This window comes from Toxotes jaculatrix, chromosome 10 (genome assembly GCF_017976425.1).
Source record: "Toxotes jaculatrix isolate fToxJac2 chromosome 10, fToxJac2.pri, whole genome shotgun sequence".
NCBI classification, from domain to species: Eukaryota; Metazoa; Chordata; class Actinopteri; family Toxotidae; genus Toxotes; species Toxotes jaculatrix.
In genome coordinates this window covers 28559812-28577518 of record NC_054403.1, presented here as the reverse complement: position 1 = coordinate 28577518, position 17707 = coordinate 28559812, and the positions used below count along the sequence as shown (strand labels likewise).

The following is a 17707-nucleotide window of genomic DNA, read 5'->3' as shown; positions in this document are numbered from 1 at the left end:
AAATAAACACAAGTTTGAACTTTATTTTTAAAAAATGTACGATACAGGTTAAATGTGACTTGAACCTTCACCTCACTGTGTTAGTCCAGAGAGAATAAGATCCCCCACCACCCACAGGCTGTCCACACACGGGGACAGTTAGCTAATTCACGTCCCATCAGTTTGACATCAGAGGACGGAAACGCTGAACGTCTCATCCTGTTCTGAGGATACAGACACAAGTTAACACGCAGGATCATCTACCAGAGTCCGAACAACAAGTACACAACACACGTGAGCTGCTGCCGCCACACACACCCCAACACAACCAACTCCTGTCTCACACAGGTTTAACTGTGAGGATGCATCATCAGGTTTTCATCAGTTCTAACTTCAGTTCTGGAAACAGATCAGAGGTGACGTTTCTTCACAGTCAGAAGAAAAACGCGACTGAAACTCACTTTGGCTTCTCGATCTAAAACGGGAATATTGCACCAGATTATTTACAAGGAAACGAGTTGCATTTAATTCTTTAACACACTCAGGCTTTGAAACTCGTGTTTTATTCTCCTCCAGCCCCAGACCAAGACCAGCGTGGCCCTGAATGAGGAATGAAGAGTCTGAGCGGCGTCCCCCTGTCAGGACCAGGCTCGCCTTCCCTCTCAGAAACCAAACACACCGTCGTCTCTTTGGACTCGAGGGAAGTTTTTGAAAATGAAGTTCTTCCTGCTGACTTTAAACATGAAAATAACGTGTTGTTTTCACCAAAACAGAACTAAAAGAGAAGCGAAGACGTTACAGGACACAGGCGTGATTGTCAAAGGCACCGAAGGCTTTCTCTAACCTTAGCTACACGAGTTAATGAGGGTAAAGGTGTGAGAGCTGCTCAGATCAGCATCTCGTTTGATTAGATACAGATTTCTACAAAATATCTGGAACATAGTCAGAAACGTGACAGCGCCACCTGCTGTTGTTCATTATAACACAGGGACGTACCAAAGCTGCAGCGCTGACATCTGGACAGTGTAACCCTGAGGTCACACGAACGTAGACCTGGAGCACATCACAACTCGCTCACTGGGAAAATCAACCACAGAACCACAGAAGTTTTTCCAAACGTGAGACGCTGCAAACAAAGATCACGCTCCTGTAGCTGAAAACAGTAAAAACAATACAGATCTGATCGGAACAAAGGTAATAAATCTCATTTCTGACACCAGTTTGGTCTCAGAGTCAAAAACCAGCAACATGTTGGCACAAGTGGGTTCAGCATATGTGACAAAATGAGCCACTGCCTCTGCTCAGAGGCCTGATCATGAGAGAAGCCGCAGTTTCTGAATCCGTCTCATAGAGTTCAGGCTCTCTGGCAGTTTGAGTTCATCTTTACACGTAGAGACAGTTGATAACCAGAATCTAACGACAAACTGCTCAGCTTGGTCTTAGAGCTCAGAGCTCAAACAAATGTCCATAGCACAAAGACGTGGCTGTGGACACATATCCTCATTTCTGTCCTTTGGTGTTGTCCATGTAATAGACATTGACGAGATGACGGTTCAGGTGCCGGCGGTACTCCACCTCCAAAGGGAATGTACGGTCACAGAAGATGCACATGTGACTCTTGAGCTCCGTTGGTGTGGGGATCTCATCAGTGGGCGTTTCGGGGTCGTTGGCCATCTTACCTGACCCGGCGGCGTTGCCATTGAGGCCGGAGTCGTCGCTGCCCTCAGACGCACTGTCGCTGATGTCGCTTCCGCCTTCGTGACTGCTGTGGATCCCCTCATCGTCCTCCGGGTCAGTGGGTTTGATTCGCTGGCTCGGAAGCATCAGAGAGGGCGGTGATTTGGGTTTACGGAAGGTCGGAGCAGGGGGGTCCTCAGTTGGAGAAGGTGTGTCCTTACTCGAGCTGCAGGTGGGTGACACTTCCATCTTCTCTGAGGGTTTGTTCTGAGTCTTTACAAGCACAGCTGCAGTTGTTTGACCTCCGGGGGGTTTGGTCTGTGCAGGGCGGCTTTCTGTCGGCCGGTGCTCAGAGTTTGTGGTTCGTGTCGGGTTGTCCGGCTGAGCGGATGCTTCTGGAGTCTCTGTGGACGAACTGCTGACGGACTTTGTTTCTTCTTTAGCTGGTTCCACAGTTTGTGGAAGGCCTGCACCTTTCTTGTTGGAGTTCCTGGTCTTCTTTTGCTTCACTGGTGTTGTTCCACTGGACTTGTGCCGTGTCGGAGTGGCTTCATTGGACTTGTTAGAGTCTTCTGCAGCAGGTTTTGGCTGCAGCTTCTCAGCAGCTGTGGCTTTCAGTCGTCTGACCTTGGCTGGCGTCTCTGAGCAGCTTTTGGAAAGATCTAATGCCTCCACTGCTTTCCTCTTTGCAGCCTTTTCCTTTTTATTTGTCTCATGGCTTTCGGGTTTCTGCTGAGCTTCTTTGACACACACTGTAATTTTCTCTGACTTCTTTGTCCCAGACTTCCTGGGCTTGTTGAGGCTTTTGTTCTCCTTTTCACTGCTATCATTCTTCTGCTGTTCTTTTTCCTTCTCAGGTCTCGACTTCTCTTCCTCTTTCACCACCTTCTGCCGTGCCATTCTTTCCTCCTTAGATCTTTGTTGGTCAGGTTTCTCTGTCTCTGTTTGGTCTTTTTGGGATTCATGTGCTTCTGCTTGGTCCTGGACAGTGGGTTTCTCCACAGGGAGCTTCTTGACTCGTCTCTTCACCTTGCTGTCGGTTTGTCCAGCAGCTGTTGTTGTCTCTGTGTGAGTTTCTTTAACAGCTGTGTTCTCTGCAGGATTCTCATTTACCTTCTCGTTCTTCTTCTGCCTCGTGACTTTTTTCTCTGGTTCTACCTTGTCCTTCACCTTCAGTAGTTTCTCTTTCTCAGAAGTGACGCTGGATTTCTTCTGCGCCTTGTCTGATGTTTCACCCTGCACAGGGTGGGCGTTGCTGGACCTGCTGCTCTTTTTGATTGACAGATTGATCGGGCTGGAGTCCGCTCCCTCGCGTTCGTCCTCGTCATCCATATCGAAGTCCTCCTCGACACTGGAGCAATTCTCAAACTTGCTCGCTCTGTTGTCTGAGTTTTCCTCTGCACTGTCAGGTCCGGGTTTCTTGACACGCAGCTTGACTTTAGAGACGTCCACGGGGACGTTGCAGCCGGAGTGCCTGGACTTGATGTGGTACTGCAGGTTGCATTTCTTGGAGGCAGCGTACTTGCAGAGTGGACAGAGGAACTGGCGGGGGTTGAGGTGGAGTTCGACATGCTTCTTGAAGTTGCTGCGGTCAGCAGTCTTGTAGTCACAGTAGGGACAGGAAAGAGGTTTGGGGCCGTTGTGGACCTGCCGGGCATGGCGGGTCACCTCGTGCTGATTGGCTGCCAGGTAGTTACAGCTCTCACACTTGAAAGGGCGTTCACCTGCACACAGAGAGGTAAGAAGTTACAACGCTGCAGTGGAAGATCTAGCAGTAAACAGGTAGCACACTAAAGGGTTTCATGCAGCAGGTGAGTCTGACAGATACACCTGAGGACCGGTTAGCATCATCTTCTCTGTGCAGCTGTGCAGTAACCTGCCTGTGTAAATACAGTGTCCTCAGTAACCCAACCTGAGACAGACAGGTTTCTGTCAATGAACTAAATCATTATTAGCTGACAAACTGTTATTAGACTTTTTAAAACGGATTTTTAGTTTAGAAATCCCAGGATCAGCCAGAGGGCCTACACTATTGTAGTCTACACTCAGAACTCATGGAGACCAACAGTCACTAACACTGGTCTGAGATCTGTCCCCTCTGAAACGAGGCTGTTCATGCAGGAGGACTCAGGAGGACTCAGGTCGCGCCCACACCAGAGCAGATAAACCTGAAAACCATATTTGTGTCTCGGATGGTTTTCTGAAAGCTCTGGTGCTTGTTGTGTTTTCCTGATTGTGTAGGTGTGTAGGTACCAGGTATGTAGATGCTAGGTGTGTAGGTGCCAGGTGTGTAGGTGCCAGGTGTGTAGATGCTAGGTGTGTAGGTGCCAGGTGTGTTTTCAGGTTGATGTGCTTTGATATGAACACCTCAGACAGAACAGACAACACAACACAGGACGTCACAACATGTAGGTCTAATGTAAATCACTTTACCATGTTAATCCGCTGCTTCAGTGAGAGCAACACAAACAGGAGAGTTAACAGTGAGTGACAGGAAGAACAACACAAACATACAATGCTGTTAATCAGTTCACACCACTGATCCGTCTCTGCTGCAGGACGCTGCTGTCACAGCTGAAGGTCGACATCAGCTGATGCGTCGCTGTGAAAAAGTTTTTGCCTGAGACGATGAAGCAGGCCGCGTGATTCCAAACTGTTTTTAATCGTTTAACCTGATTTACCTCCACTGAACTGTTACCCCACAGGAGCAACTCCAGAGTCTCAAGTCCTGAACCTGAAGTTTAATGTCCAGTCCAGTCAGAACATGTGAGTCCCAGGTCAAGTCTCTGTGATGGAAACCATCACTGGTCTCAACAAAGAGTCAGCATCTTTTCAGATTCTGACTCTGGTCCAAGTCATGTGACACCAGCCCCCCTCTGACTCAGCACCTGCTCACCGTCCATCAGTCTACATGTTAACCTGATTGAATCCCGACTCTCCTGCTGTATTTCAGTCAGATCATGTAACACGATCATCACCATCGTCTCTGATTGTCCTGTGGTTTGAGATTGTTTTACAGAGTGTGGACGACCGACCTGAGTGCGTCCTCATGTGTCGGGTCAGGTGGGTTTTCTGTGAGCTGGAGTAGTCGCAGTACAGACACTGGAAAGGACGCACACCTGCAAAACACCGAAAACACAACACATCACATGTTCATCTGGATGAAGACATTTACATGTTGTCACATCTGTCACTTCATGTTTTCACAAAGAAAACTGTGGACTGACTAACTCACACATTCATACTTCAAAGGGAGCTGTGAAGCTGTGCTGTGTCTCCTATCAGCACACAGTATGCACCAACTGTTCTGGAACCTGAATGCTGGCCCTCTAACATTGTCCACTTCCTGTTTGTCTCATGTTTTCTATGCTGCCTGTCCTCTTCCTCCCCTCCATCCCCAGCTGTCCTATCTTCCTCCCACTGTTTGTACCAGTTACTTTTGAAGGAGCAATGGCCAATGAGGAAACTCGGGCGCTAGGCTGACCAATGGTGTGACTTCACCGCTCAGTCAGTCAGCCTGACGCCTTCGTAGGGCTGACCCCGCTGCTGTGGCCCGGCCGGCCGACAGGAAGACAGACGAACCTGTGTGTGTCCGGATGTGCTGGATGTAGTTGCTCTTGCGGTCGGAGAAGTAGGAACACTGGCTGCAGGTGTGCAGTTTGCTGGGGAAGTGATTCCTCAGGTGTTTCCTCCAGTGGTACTGGCTGACGGTGGTGTATGGACACAGTGTGCACTTAAACACCCTGCAGACACACACACAGACACACACTGCTCAGGTCTGGACATCATGACATTATTGGACAGGAAATGAAGCTGACCATGTTTTGGAAATCAGAACTCATTTCCTGTTACCTGTGGTCGTCTCCCTCCTTGCTGTGGTGTTTCAGGTGAGCGATGTAATGGTCGTATCTGTTGGTGTTGTACCCGCACCGTTCACACCTGATCAGCCCTTTGATGTCGCCCGTTGTCACCGCGGCCCCTGGCTCCCCGCTGCCGCCCAGCTCCCCACCTGACAGAGCCTGGGCCTCAGGTGTTTCTGCCTCCTTGGCCTTGGCCTTGCTGCGCCCCTCCACCCGGTTCACCACCATCATCTTGCTGATGCTGTGGGTGCTGAGGTGTTCCACAAACTCCTGCTCGTTCTGGGCCTGGAAGTGACACGGTTTGCAGTGGAAAGGTTTCTTCTTCTTCACGCTCTCAGTCACGGTGGCGGGGCTGTCTTTACGTTTGGCGACCTGCTGAGGTGCGCTGGTGCTGGTGGAGGGGCGGGGCTGAGGGCAGCGGGACAGATCTTCAGCTTTGTCCCCATCGTCCTCTTCCTCCTCTGCGCCGTTACCAACCACTGCGGCGTCGACGGCCGGGCCTGGAGACTCCGTGTACTCGATGATACAGACCTCTCTGTGGTTCTGGTTGTCATAGCTGTACCTGGTCAGACACACAGGTGAGTTAAAACACAGGTAACAGGGTCACTACCATCTTTAAAGTTTACTGAAGTGAGGACATGGATGGAAAGGACAGTTCCCTCGGCTGTGGACCGGTTTGTGTGAAGAGGAATCATCCTGACCTGATGATGCTCTCGTCCTCGCTGTCCGAGTAGCTGCATCCCACCGTCTTCAGCTCCATCATCTCCTTCTCGTCCGCCGTGCTGCCGTCACAGGCGCCGCCCTCTGACGAAGTCACCGCCGCCACGTTGGCCAGCATCACCAGCTGAGGGGCGGGCAGTGTGTTCCTGGGCATGTCGCTGAGACTCTGACTGTCCTCCATCAGAGAAACACCCACAGGAAACATCTCCACCGAAAACACCGTCTGAGCGGCCATGTCGAGTTCGTCTCTTCACCTCCACAGGGACGAAAAGCTGCAGAGACGACCACGCGGAGGATCAGAGACCAGAGCAGGTGCAGTAAAAACACAAACTACACACAGACGATGACGTTGTGTTAACATGAGACTTCACTGAAGTTCACAGAACCACCCTGAAGAACATGAAGTCATTAAAATCAGCTGCAGCGTTAGTGATGAACACATGAATGCATCATTGTGGAAGGAGACACTGTGCGTGACGAGCACACTTCCTCTCTGTACTGTCAGTGGGATCTGACAGGAACACCTGTGCACATACAGGAGCGCTCAGACATACACCTGGATCACAGACACGTGTCAGCCTCAGGTAGATCTGTACAGACGTGTCTGATGTGAGGTGTCATCACACGGTTTGTCCAGCAGGGCGCGCTCTGACCCCATCGCTGACCCAGCACCGTCCCTCACACCTGAGCGCGGTCCGCCTTCCTGCGAAGCTGCTCACTGATCCCCTCTGTGAAATTCAATAACCCAGCAGAACCCAGGACCGGGTCTAACCCCGGACCGGGTCTAACCCAGGCCTCTGGTGTTAACTGTATGCTATTCACCAGGTCCTGACGTGAAACGTGTCCCGTCATGACGTGATTCTGACGTATACTGACTTTATAACTAACAGCTCCGCCGTGTGTGAATGACCTCCGTTCACTTCAGTCGCCTCCGCCTGACGGCAGCTCTCCTCCTCACAGCCAGTAAACTGTTGTTATGACAACAAAAGTTTCATGTTCTAACGTGAGAAGTTTGATTGTCGTTATAACTTTAAATCATCTTGTTCTAAACTTTCCTCGCTGTTCGCTGACACTGACCCGCGGTAACTCGCTGCTGCAGGCAGCTGAAGACGCTCCGCACACTGAGACACGGCTGTCCGCCATTTTGAAACAGCACCACGGCTCAGTCGACAGCGCCACAGTCAGAGAACACACATTCAGAACTCCCTCTGGAAAACACCAACTTTAACTGAACACACCTCACCTTAGTTTCACAGTGGAAACTCCGCATCTTACTTTTAAAAATAAGAAAAAAGGAAGGTACCCGATTTTTCAGTGGGAGCACAGAAAGTGACATAAACTTTAAATCAGCCAGATAAGAAGAGCCCGCCTACAGATATCTGATTAAATCTTAAAGTTAAACTTGAATATAAGTTTGGTCAAAAGAAGCAAAAAATTAAGTTTTAAAATCCACTTTGGCGCCGACAACACGGTAAATCTGGTGACTGTTTAAATCCAAAGTGACTTTAAGATTAAAAAGTGACGGACTGAACTTCCACATGATTTCTGCGGATTTTAAATCACATTAAAAATCAGGAACATTTTTCTGCTAACTGATTCAGCCGTGTCTGTCACTGTGATATCTGCTGAAACGTGTTTGGAGGTAGATTCAGATGCTTGAGGTTTACTGGTAAAATGAGTGCAGCCGATCTAACGCTGTGATTTACAGCCACCATGTCCGCGTTTCACCAAACTTAGTTTGCGGAAGCTCAGAAGTCGATTCAAACAGCGACATCTTGATTCAGATGTCAGAAGCTGGAGTTAGGAGTCAGAGGAGGTTTGTCCTGTTTGCTTCGGACCGCGAAGTTAAGGTTAAAGCGGGTAAAGTGCGGGTAAAGTGCGGGGCGGTGATGTCGGAGTGTTAGCCATGGTCCTGATCAGCCCCGGACAGCGCCTTCTCCTCCACCTCACCGCCTCCATTTTCCTCCGAACTGCCAACAACTTTCAGCCGCTCTGCTCCGAGAAAAGCCGCCGTGCGGCTCCGGTTTGTGGCCGACATTTCACACCCAGCAGCGCAGAAACTCACCGACTCCTCCGATCCGAACTTTGCTCAAGTTTCCTGCACTTTTTTCCCGGTTCTGATGTTTTGTTTTCTTCGACGAACTGCGCGGAGAGAAAAGTGTAGACGGAGAAGTTTCCGCACATTCCTCTACAGCGAGCCAGCGCCGACGCACGGCCGTGACGTCAGCACGTCGCTCCGGGCGAGCTGGAACTTTTTCTGCTCGAAGTTTGAGGAGGAAACATGGAGGGATGCGGTCAGTGTGTGTTACTGCGCTGTAATAACCGGTAACCGCCACACTCGGTCACCCAGAGACCGAGAGGACGCACACCTGCGGCGGCAGCGCCCAGAACAAGAGCCCCATAAGCCCCAGGGGCCCCAAAGCCCCAGGTTCACTTCATGTCATCTGGGTCCACGTTTGATTAGTTTGATTTGTTAGAACTGTTCTCCCCTTAAGTAAAATATCTACCGTGACAGGACTTCGTTTATAATGAAGTGTGAAGCTAGCTAACCAGTGTGAAGATTTTAACAGACAGAAAACCTGAGTCAGGCCATATTATTCCATCAACGGAGAACTGTTAGGCTGCAACCAACAATTTCATCATCAGTCATTATCAATACATCTGACAGTTATTTTCTTAAATAATCAAATGATCAGTGAATAAAATGCCACAAAATTCCTTATTATTCAAGTATTGACATGTGAGTGTGTGGTACATGATTAACCAGATCAATCAAGTGTTAAAATATCTGCCAATGAATATTCTGTCAATCAACTAAGCAACTTCTGTGCAGTCCTGGTTGGTTTCAGGGGAATTAATGAAACTCTGACTTTATGAGTTAACTCTGAGTTTATCTGTTAACTGTCCACAGCAGCAGAATATTAGTAGATATTTTTTATTTTTCATTGAGTCAAAGTTTATTCAATGCCTGTCACTAGGCCACAGTGAACATTTTATTCATGAAGCATATCACTGAGTCTATATAAAACAGTCTTTATTCAAAAAGTCCACTCATTATATTTAACTGTATTTAGTGTATTTCCAAAGAGGACATCACTCTGTGCTCTGTTATCCTTACCACTTCAATATAAATGAAAGTATTTTGTCCACACTGGGATCCTGTAGGATCGGTGCAGTTTTGAACAGAGGTTACCGAAGGTTGAAGGTTCAACCATGAACAAGAAAGTGAAAACTAAAAATACAGAAATAATGAGAAAGATCACTGAAAAGGAAAACAGGAAAATAAAATGAAGACGTTATATGGTAAAATGAGAGAAAACAAAAAAAGTTAAAAACAAAAATAAACAGAGCAATACAAGTAAACACTAACATCAAAATAATGACAGGAGGTAATACTGGGCAGGTTGATTGTTGTATTTACTCCGTTTCGCCTCAGGAGGGCGCTCGTGCTTTAATTTAGTCATCACCACGTGTCTGATCTGTTTGATCTATAAACAATTAAATTTGTAAAAACGATGATTTGTCACGTTACAAGCTGCTCGGCGTCTGGAAAATCAGATTAAAGATAAGAAGGCAGATGATTAACCGTTTATTTTTCTGTCAGACTGTGAACTGATCAGGACTAATCAAAGAGTAATCACTGACTCGGATCAATGATTGATAAACTGATGTCACAGATTGACACAACCGGAAACTACGCACCTTTCTGGATCTACTCCACACGGCTTCAAAAAACAAACACCTAAACACCCGGAATTACGGTGCGCCTGTTTTCAAAATAAAAGCCTCACTTTCCTAGTAGGGCTGGGAAACGTGTAGTTTCCATTCCTGATCATTTCAACACTTGAAATAAAAATAACATTTAGCAACAACAAAGGCACAAAATGAAGACAGAAAACTGTTGGAAGTTTGACAGGTTTTCCTGGAGAAAACATCTTGCACATCATCACAATGTGAGGCTCTCATTTTGTGGGTTGTTCCCTCAGTTTTTCTTGGCTTCATACATTGTCTTCTCTCTCTTCTGTCTCCCTCAATCTCTTTTCTTCTCCCTAAAAACACGAAAAAACGTGTTATTTATGATGTTTTGGAAATAAAGAAATTTAACTGTTAATCCATTAATTACATTTATTATTTTACTAAATTATTAATACTCCGCACTAAAAATGTGTATTTATTCTGGTGGGTCACTCGAAACCATAATTTCCGGTTTTTATCCGGTTTTACTTTGATGCCAACCGGAAGTGTAACGGATAATTTCGTGACCTTTACAGTTTGGCGTCCTACTCGGTGACTGAGCCGAAGTTTGCCGAGTTTCTCTGTAACGTCGCTGTTAAAAAACAGCACTTTTTGTCAGCGGTGGTTGAAACGTCTTGTCTGACACCGTCTGTCGGGACCTCTCTGAGCTCCGGGCCGAACTTCGCAGCGTTTACCAGCCGTGTTGTAACGAAGCTAGTTGACGGAGACACGTAGTTCCCAGCGGCTAACGCCGTGTAGCAGCTAGCGTCAGCAGTTAACGCTATCTCCGAACTGACGGGGAGTTTTCCTCCGCTCACCGTTATCCGACTGTGACAGAGCCGAAACTTCCAACTGCTCTTTGGCTCGTTACTCGGCTTCTTTTTTTGGGAGCTTTCTGTTTTAATTTGACAGAAACTCGTTGAAAAAAACTTCGAAACTTTCGAGTCAACTTGAGCGAAAATGGAGCCCGAAAGCAGCAGCTCGTAGTTTAGAGGGGAAGAAGAACGGAAACCGTAAAAGTTAATTTCTGCTTTTTTCAAACTGTCCGTTGGGTTTGAAATACATTTTCCAGGAGGTGAAGCAGGATGTCCGGAGACTCCACCGTCAACTTTAACCTCCTGCACCGGACCTGTAAGCTGGTGGTGCTGCTGTGTTTACTCCATATCTCCGTCACTGTCGTCTTTTACGTCCGCTCTCTGGACATCCGCTTCGCCTTCGTACAGAACCAGCAGTCCCGGAATAATGTCACTCAGCTGACCCGGCTCAGAAACACCGGGTTCACCTCCAGAGCCGAGCCAGAGAAAGACGGACCCGCGGAGGTCCAGCAGACGGAGGAGCCGAGACACCAGCCGGAGGCAGAGCAGCCGGTGAAGAAGCTGGAGAAATGCCCGGAGACATCACCTCTGCTGGGTAAGACTGGCCGGGTTTCCTGCCTGTGATTTCTGTCACTTCACCCAGAACTGTGAGGAGCGGAGTCTTTTACAGATTAACAGTCACAGAGGACTGGAAACAGTAAGACATGACTTCAGGTGCTGGTCCTGTCTGAAGTGTCCCTCAGACTGGACTGGGACCAGGTCAAACCCCCCAAAAACCTATACAAACTACAGTTTTGTATTTGATTAATCAGTTGGTTGTTTGGTTTTTAAAATGTTGGAAACGTTTGTTTCTTTCACATGAGACAGAACAAGCAGTTAATTCACACAAATAAACTTTTCTGCAGTTTGTTCCTGAAAATCAGACGATAAATTGATGTTTCTCAGTAAGCACTTACTGGCTCATTGATTCAGTTTATTGATTCTTTATTTGTATCTGATCTACGGGGTTGCATCTCCAAACAGGTGCACGTGTTGGCTAAACTGGTCTCACCATACGAACACCACCACAGGGTTCTACCCCTTCAGGGTTAGAACCACCCCGAGTGTGGACCTGCACGAGTTGAGCAGCATCGCTCACAGCGCTGCAGCCTCAGCACCGATTCTGTCGCGACATATCGTGGATAATCAGCAGTTCATGAGGCTGAGAAACACAATGAACCTGATGTTAATCAGTGTGAGAAACACCCTCATGAAGTTTAATGAACCGGTGGAGACACAGACTGTGTGTGGGTTTAGTTTAATTAATGGAAACGACTGATTCCCTGACTGAGGTCGTTTCCATGGAGGAGTCCTCGGCAGTAGAACTGCATCACTGTCAGTTTGTTCAGATTAGCTGACTGTCTGACATTTTATGGACCAGAAGCTTATTTGATGATCAAGAAAATGATTTACAGATCAGTGGATAGTGAAGATAACTGTTAGTCGTAGCCCTAATCTGCAGATCGCCTTCGTGATCAATCACCTATCAAACAGTAGCAGCGTCTGTGTCCTGCACCTGTGGAACCGTCCTGAGGTTAGCGTGCTGCTGCTGTGTGCTGTCAATCAGTCTCTTCTCTCCTCAGCGAGCTTTAGCTCACTCTGAGACTCTCTGTGTTTCCAGATGTCACATGTCTGAACCAGTCACAGCCTCAGGACAAGATCCTGCTCTTCCTCCTCCTCCTCCTCCTCCTCGGTGGTTTCTGTCAGTCCTACGTTGTGATTTATTTCCGTTTTCCCACCTATCACACTCCTCTTCACTCTCAGCAGCTCCTGGTACAGTTTACAGTGGGTGAGGGGTGAAGCTGCGCTCTGATTGGCTGTAGGAACCAGCCAACAGCAGCAGCTGACAGCGTTAGGAGTCTTTGGGGAGACGGTTTGTAGAAAACCAGATGTTTCTCTCTGTTAGTGAAGCAGGAGCTCAGACCGTCCAGCTGAGCTTTATTTCTTTGTTCCAGGCCTTGAAACTCCGTCTGTCTCTGGCTGAGCGATGGAGTTACACCATTGGTCGGCCCAGTGCCATGTGACTGAGCGATGGAGTTACACCATTTAACATGAACCGCGTTTCTGTTTGGTCAGCAGGGGGCGTTTACAGTCAGCGCTGACGACTTAGCGTCTCTGTCCCCAGACTTCAGATCTAGAAGATAATCTATCGATGTTTTTGGACAAACCTTAGTTTCAGTGTTTCCCCGCGAGCGAGACGCCGGCCTTTCCCTCCACAGACACGCCTCCGTATGAGTCACTCAGGTGACACCACAGCAGCTGACATGCTGACGCGAACGAGCTCCTGACTTTGCCTCTGATCATTTTACAGGTAAATACACCTGAGGTCCCAGTACAGACGCCGCCTTTAACTGAGGTGTGTGGTGGTTCTGTCAGACTGCAGGTCAACACGTCTTAATGAGCCCAGTTTCAGATGTGATGATGTCATGAATATGCTAATTAGCGTGTTGTGTCATCTCGCCACATTTGGCGAGTTTTCGAGCTTCGGCGACTTCCTGTAGAGAAGGCTGGTTTGATGTGGTTTCTGGGTTCAGTGACCTGAGCTCACCTGGGACGTGGTCTCTCTGATCCTCCAGCTCGTCTCCGTTTGACCCATGTGTGTAACTGAGATGATCAGAGATGTTTGTTATCAGACTCATGGTCTCCATGTTTCCTCAGCTGGAAACAGCTGGGACGCCCCCCCCCCCCTCAGGTCTGATGTCTCAGTGTGGAGACAGACGCTGTGAAACACTGTCTGTCCTTGTTGTTTAACTCTTGAACAGGACAGCCAGCAGTGGACAGTCCAGCGTGAGCTCCTCTGTAAACACCGGGGCAGATCTGCTTTGGTCTTTGTTGCTAAGTTGATGTGAGTCCAGATGAAGGTCGCTGACCTGGGATCAGTTTCTGAGTTCTGTGTCTCAGTCGGGACGGAGACGGCCTGTGTCTGAGTTAGTGAGCAGCCTGGACAGAAACCAGCCTCCGTCTGCACGGACATATTTGTGTGATTACACACTGAAGGGAAACTCTGTGCTGTGCTCCAGCTGTTTGTGCTCGGTCCGGTCTCAGACTCCAGTGATCCGACTGTCACGCATTCAGCACTTCACCTGAACGCACCTGAGCTCGTCACACTGTGACATCACACTGTTTTGTCAGTTATTAAACAGGACTCACACACAACTCTACACAACCCGAGGCTGAGCTACACAATCCACTGCAGCAGCACAGTGATGTATGTGGACATGATGAATGTCCCCATGAGGAGGACGTCACCCGTCTGATCCACGTCAGTCTGCTCCTCCAGAGACACGTTGTCGAGCTGCTCCTCAGCTCACGTTTACTCCTTACACCTCACAGATCTGGACGCGACGCGTCGTGGTTTCACGGGGAGTCATGTGAGCGGCGTCTGCACCAGCAGATACAGAGCTCACAGCTGGCAGGCACAAAGAGCAGAGCAGCTGTTTGACACATGTTGGATGAGTGTTGCTGTATGTTGAACTGAACAGGTTCTGATGTTCTGCTGTTCAGGTGTTTGTGTCAGAGCTGATGTCCATGTCTCTGTCCTCAGTGGGTCCTCTGCGGGTGGAGTTTAACACTCAGGTGAATCTGGAGCAGATAAAGAAGGACAACCCCAACCTGCGGCCGGGCGGACGCTACAAACCCAAAGACTGTGAGGCGCTGCAGAAAGTCGCCATCATCATCCCCTTCCGCAACCGGGACGAACACCTCAAATACTGGCTGTACTACCTGCACCCCATCCTGCAGAGGCAGCAGCTCGACTACGGCGTCTACGTCATCAACCAGGTACGGTGTGATGTCATCAGACCCCAGGTGTCTGTGACCTGCCCTTAACCATCAGTACGGCGTGTCACAGAACATGCAGTGAGGCGTAAAGAAGTGTTTGTAGTTCCAGTATATTAGAGATAATATTAGTGATATTCAGGCTTTTCAAACTAAGAGTCTGGCTGATGTTGTTGCTTCAGCTCTGTTCATCTTCACTGCCTGAGTGAATGAACGGGGAAACAGAAGGTACCGGAGGGCTCGGCCTCTGTGTGGTTCTTGCTCTCAACCAATCACGTGGCTCCTTTTTTGGAGTGGTGTGTGATCCGTGTTTGAAATCAGCTGCCACCTGCATCCTTACCTGCTTCTCATCAGGTGAAGCTCTGAGGGTCTGCGGGTTTTTAACTTTCTTTTCATTACTGATATTTATGATTAATTGTTGTGTTTATACAGAGTTAGTGAACACGATGTGTCGTCCTGACACCATGACATGCAGCCGTTTATATTCCTATCACACACTGTGTAACTGAAGAAAGGAAAACTCACAGCGTGTTTGAACTGATGGGAAGACAGGAGAAAGTTCACTGCAATAGAAAAACTTCAAACAAACTTTACTGTTCAGAAATGAGTTGTTCACGTGATCCTCTGTCAAACGGAAATCCTTAACCTTACATCTGTTCTGTGGAGAAACGTGTTGTTTCAGCTCTAAATCACAGAAGACATGAACGTCTTTAACACACGTCTTTGATCCGTCTCATCCTGAGCAGAGGAACAGCAGGTGTGTGATAGGGTGTGGCACTGAAGAGATCCTGGAAACCTCCTGGAAAAGCTCTTGAAACCTGAGTGTGTGGAGTGGACTTCCATCCTTTGTTCCAGTGAAACATGAATATCTGTTTAAACAGACTCAGAGAGGGAGTGTTCACTGTGTGTGTGTGTGTGTGTGTGTGTGCGCGCGCTGTAAAACGTGTGTGTGGACGAGCCGCTGACGTCCTTGTCTTATCAGCTGGAACAGGAATAACCGCTCTTGTCCTTGGAGTGATTTTTATGGTCACACTGGAAACACAGGACCCTCATTGTGCTGGAGTCGGGTGGAGCAGCTGTGATGGATGAACTGCTCAAACACTTCAGTCAGTGTGTTTAACCAGGACGGACACGAGGATCCTGTTGGACAGGAAGGAACCTGCTCTCTGGAGGTTTATAGGCTGTGGTGGAGAGTAAAGAAGTTCAGTCCTTTACTTTGGAGGTACTTGTACTTGTACTTGTACTTCACTTAAATATCTTCAGGTAGAGCTCCTTCATACTTCCACTCCACCACAGTTCAGAAAGGGAACCACTGTACTTCTTACTTCACTTTATTTATTTATTGTAAACAGCATGGTTACAGGTGAAAGCTGCTGTTTGAGTTCCACCTCAGAGAACCGAGAAACTGCTGCAGACCTCTCACATGGTTTCAGCAACCGTGAGTGTCAAAGACGTGAAACTGCCAAGATAAAAAACAAAAATACATCAGAGAGTCAGGACTCTGTTCTTCCTCACACACTCACACTTCCACTAGATCAGTAAATAACTTCTCTACTTTATGTGAAACAATGGAAATTAGAACATCTAAAACTGAAGAGCAGCGACGTCTGATGGGTCCTCAGTGCCCTGCTCGTCCTCAGCGCCCTGCTCGTCCTCAGGGCCCTGCTCGTCCTCAGCGCCCTGCTCGTCCTCAGGGCCCTGCTCGTCCTCAGGGCCCTGCTCGTCCTCAGCGCCCTGCTCGTCCTCAGGGCCCTGCTCGTCCTCAGTGCCCTGCTCGTCCTCAGCGCCCTGCTCGTCCTCTGGGCCCTGCTCGTCCTCAGCGCCCTGCTCGTCCTCTGGGCCCTGCTCGTCCTCAGCGCCCTGCTCGTCCTCAGCGCCCTGCTCGTCCTCAGCGCCCTGCTCGTCCTCAGCGCCCTGCTCGTCCTCTGGGCCCTGCTCGTCGACTCTTTGGTGGACTTCAGGAACATGGACCTGCTCTGTGGAAGGATTAGTGGCGGTTGCCGTGTTTGTCGTGTCTGTTCACGCCAGCTGTTTATTTTCTTTGCAGCTGTGTGAAGTTTCAGGCTGAAGAGACGATCTGAGAGATTCTCTCATGTTAGGAAGAGATTCATGATCAGGACCAGTTTTACTGTGTGTGTGTGTGTGTGTGTGTGTGTGTGTGTGGATCAGAGTCCTCCTCAGTTTAACGCTCATGATTTCACATCAGTTCAAATTCAGTTTTAAATTCATCTGATCCGTTGTCATAGCAACAAGTGCTTAAAACCAGACCTGTAGAAGTGCAGTTTGTCGACAGCTGGATCAGTGACTCCCAGATGTTTGTTCGATTAAATCACTTCATTCAGAACATTTACTACAGTAAACAGCACCTTTAAAGTGGGAATGAGTTTAGAATGAACCTGATGGTTAAAACGTTTCCATAAACACGAGCAGAGCTCGCTCAGGTGAACCAGGTGAAGCTGCTTTTCATGTTCTCACCTGGTTTCAGGTGATCAGTGAAAGGTCTGCGTCCATCATTAAACTGTCACCAGTCAGAGTGAATCACTCAGCCAGTCAAACCAGTGCTGATCACAGTGTCAGCGCTGCTCTGTCAGCTTTTTTTTTCAAAATAAAAGCACACTGTTATTCAACATAACTCATCCTTAATCTGGATCTTCAAAATAAAAGCAGGAGCACATTCAGTTCTGACTATTTAAACTCTTCTTCTTCTTCTTCTTCTTCTCACAGCTCTGTTTGTTTGTTTGTGACTGTGACTCACAGTTGTTCTTCTCTCTCCTGTCTGTCCTTCCTCCTCCTCCTCCTCCTCTTTTGTTTAGTTTCCTCCTCACCCTGCTTCTCACACTCCCCCCTACACCCCACCCTTCCTCCCTCTGCATGTCAGGCATTTCTGACCAATGGCTGTGGTTGCTGAAGAGGCTGAGACCCGCCCCCTGCTTGGTCTTAGCCAATAGCAGCAGCTGTTGGCTGAGAGGGTCGCACTGGTAAACTGGCTTCTTTCTTCTTCTTTCTCTGCTTCTACTGTTTTCTCTGTGTCTGCGAATCAGAGCTAAGCTGTTTGTCAGATCTTATTTTTTATTCGATGCATTAATGACGTGTTATAAAACACAT

The 17707-nt window shown here is 48.3% G+C and overlaps 2 protein-coding genes across 2 annotated transcripts in view; one reads left to right on the top strand and one right to left on the bottom strand.

The window, feature by feature from the left end:
- Nucleotides 1–5: 5 nt before the first annotated feature.
- rest (RE1-silencing transcription factor) lies at nt 6–8451 on the bottom strand. Its single transcript, XM_041047756.1, has 6 exons — nt 8302–8451; nt 6218–6508; nt 5509–6078; nt 5239–5399; nt 4692–4775; nt 6–3380 (listed from the first exon to the last, which is right to left on the bottom strand). Exons 2-6 carry the CDS (start codon nt 6469–6471, stop codon nt 1480–1482), a joined length of 2970 nt encoding a protein of 989 aa, XP_040903690.1. The 5' UTR covers nt 6472–6508; nt 8302–8451; the 3' UTR covers nt 6–1479.
- A 2048-nt stretch (nt 8452–10499) lies between these two features.
- b4galt1l (DP-Gal:betaGlcNAc beta 1,4- galactosyltransferase, polypeptide 1, like) overlaps nt 10500–17707 on the top strand; it is a 14463-nt gene continuing 7255 nt past the window's right edge. Inside the window, exons 1-2 of the mRNA XM_041048114.1 lie at nt 10500–11381; nt 14370–14605. Coding sequence (XP_040904048.1) covers nt 11057–11381; nt 14370–14605 — 561 coding nt within the window. The 5' untranslated portion in view covers nt 10500–11056. The remainder of the gene's footprint in view (nt 11382–14369; nt 14606–17707) is intronic.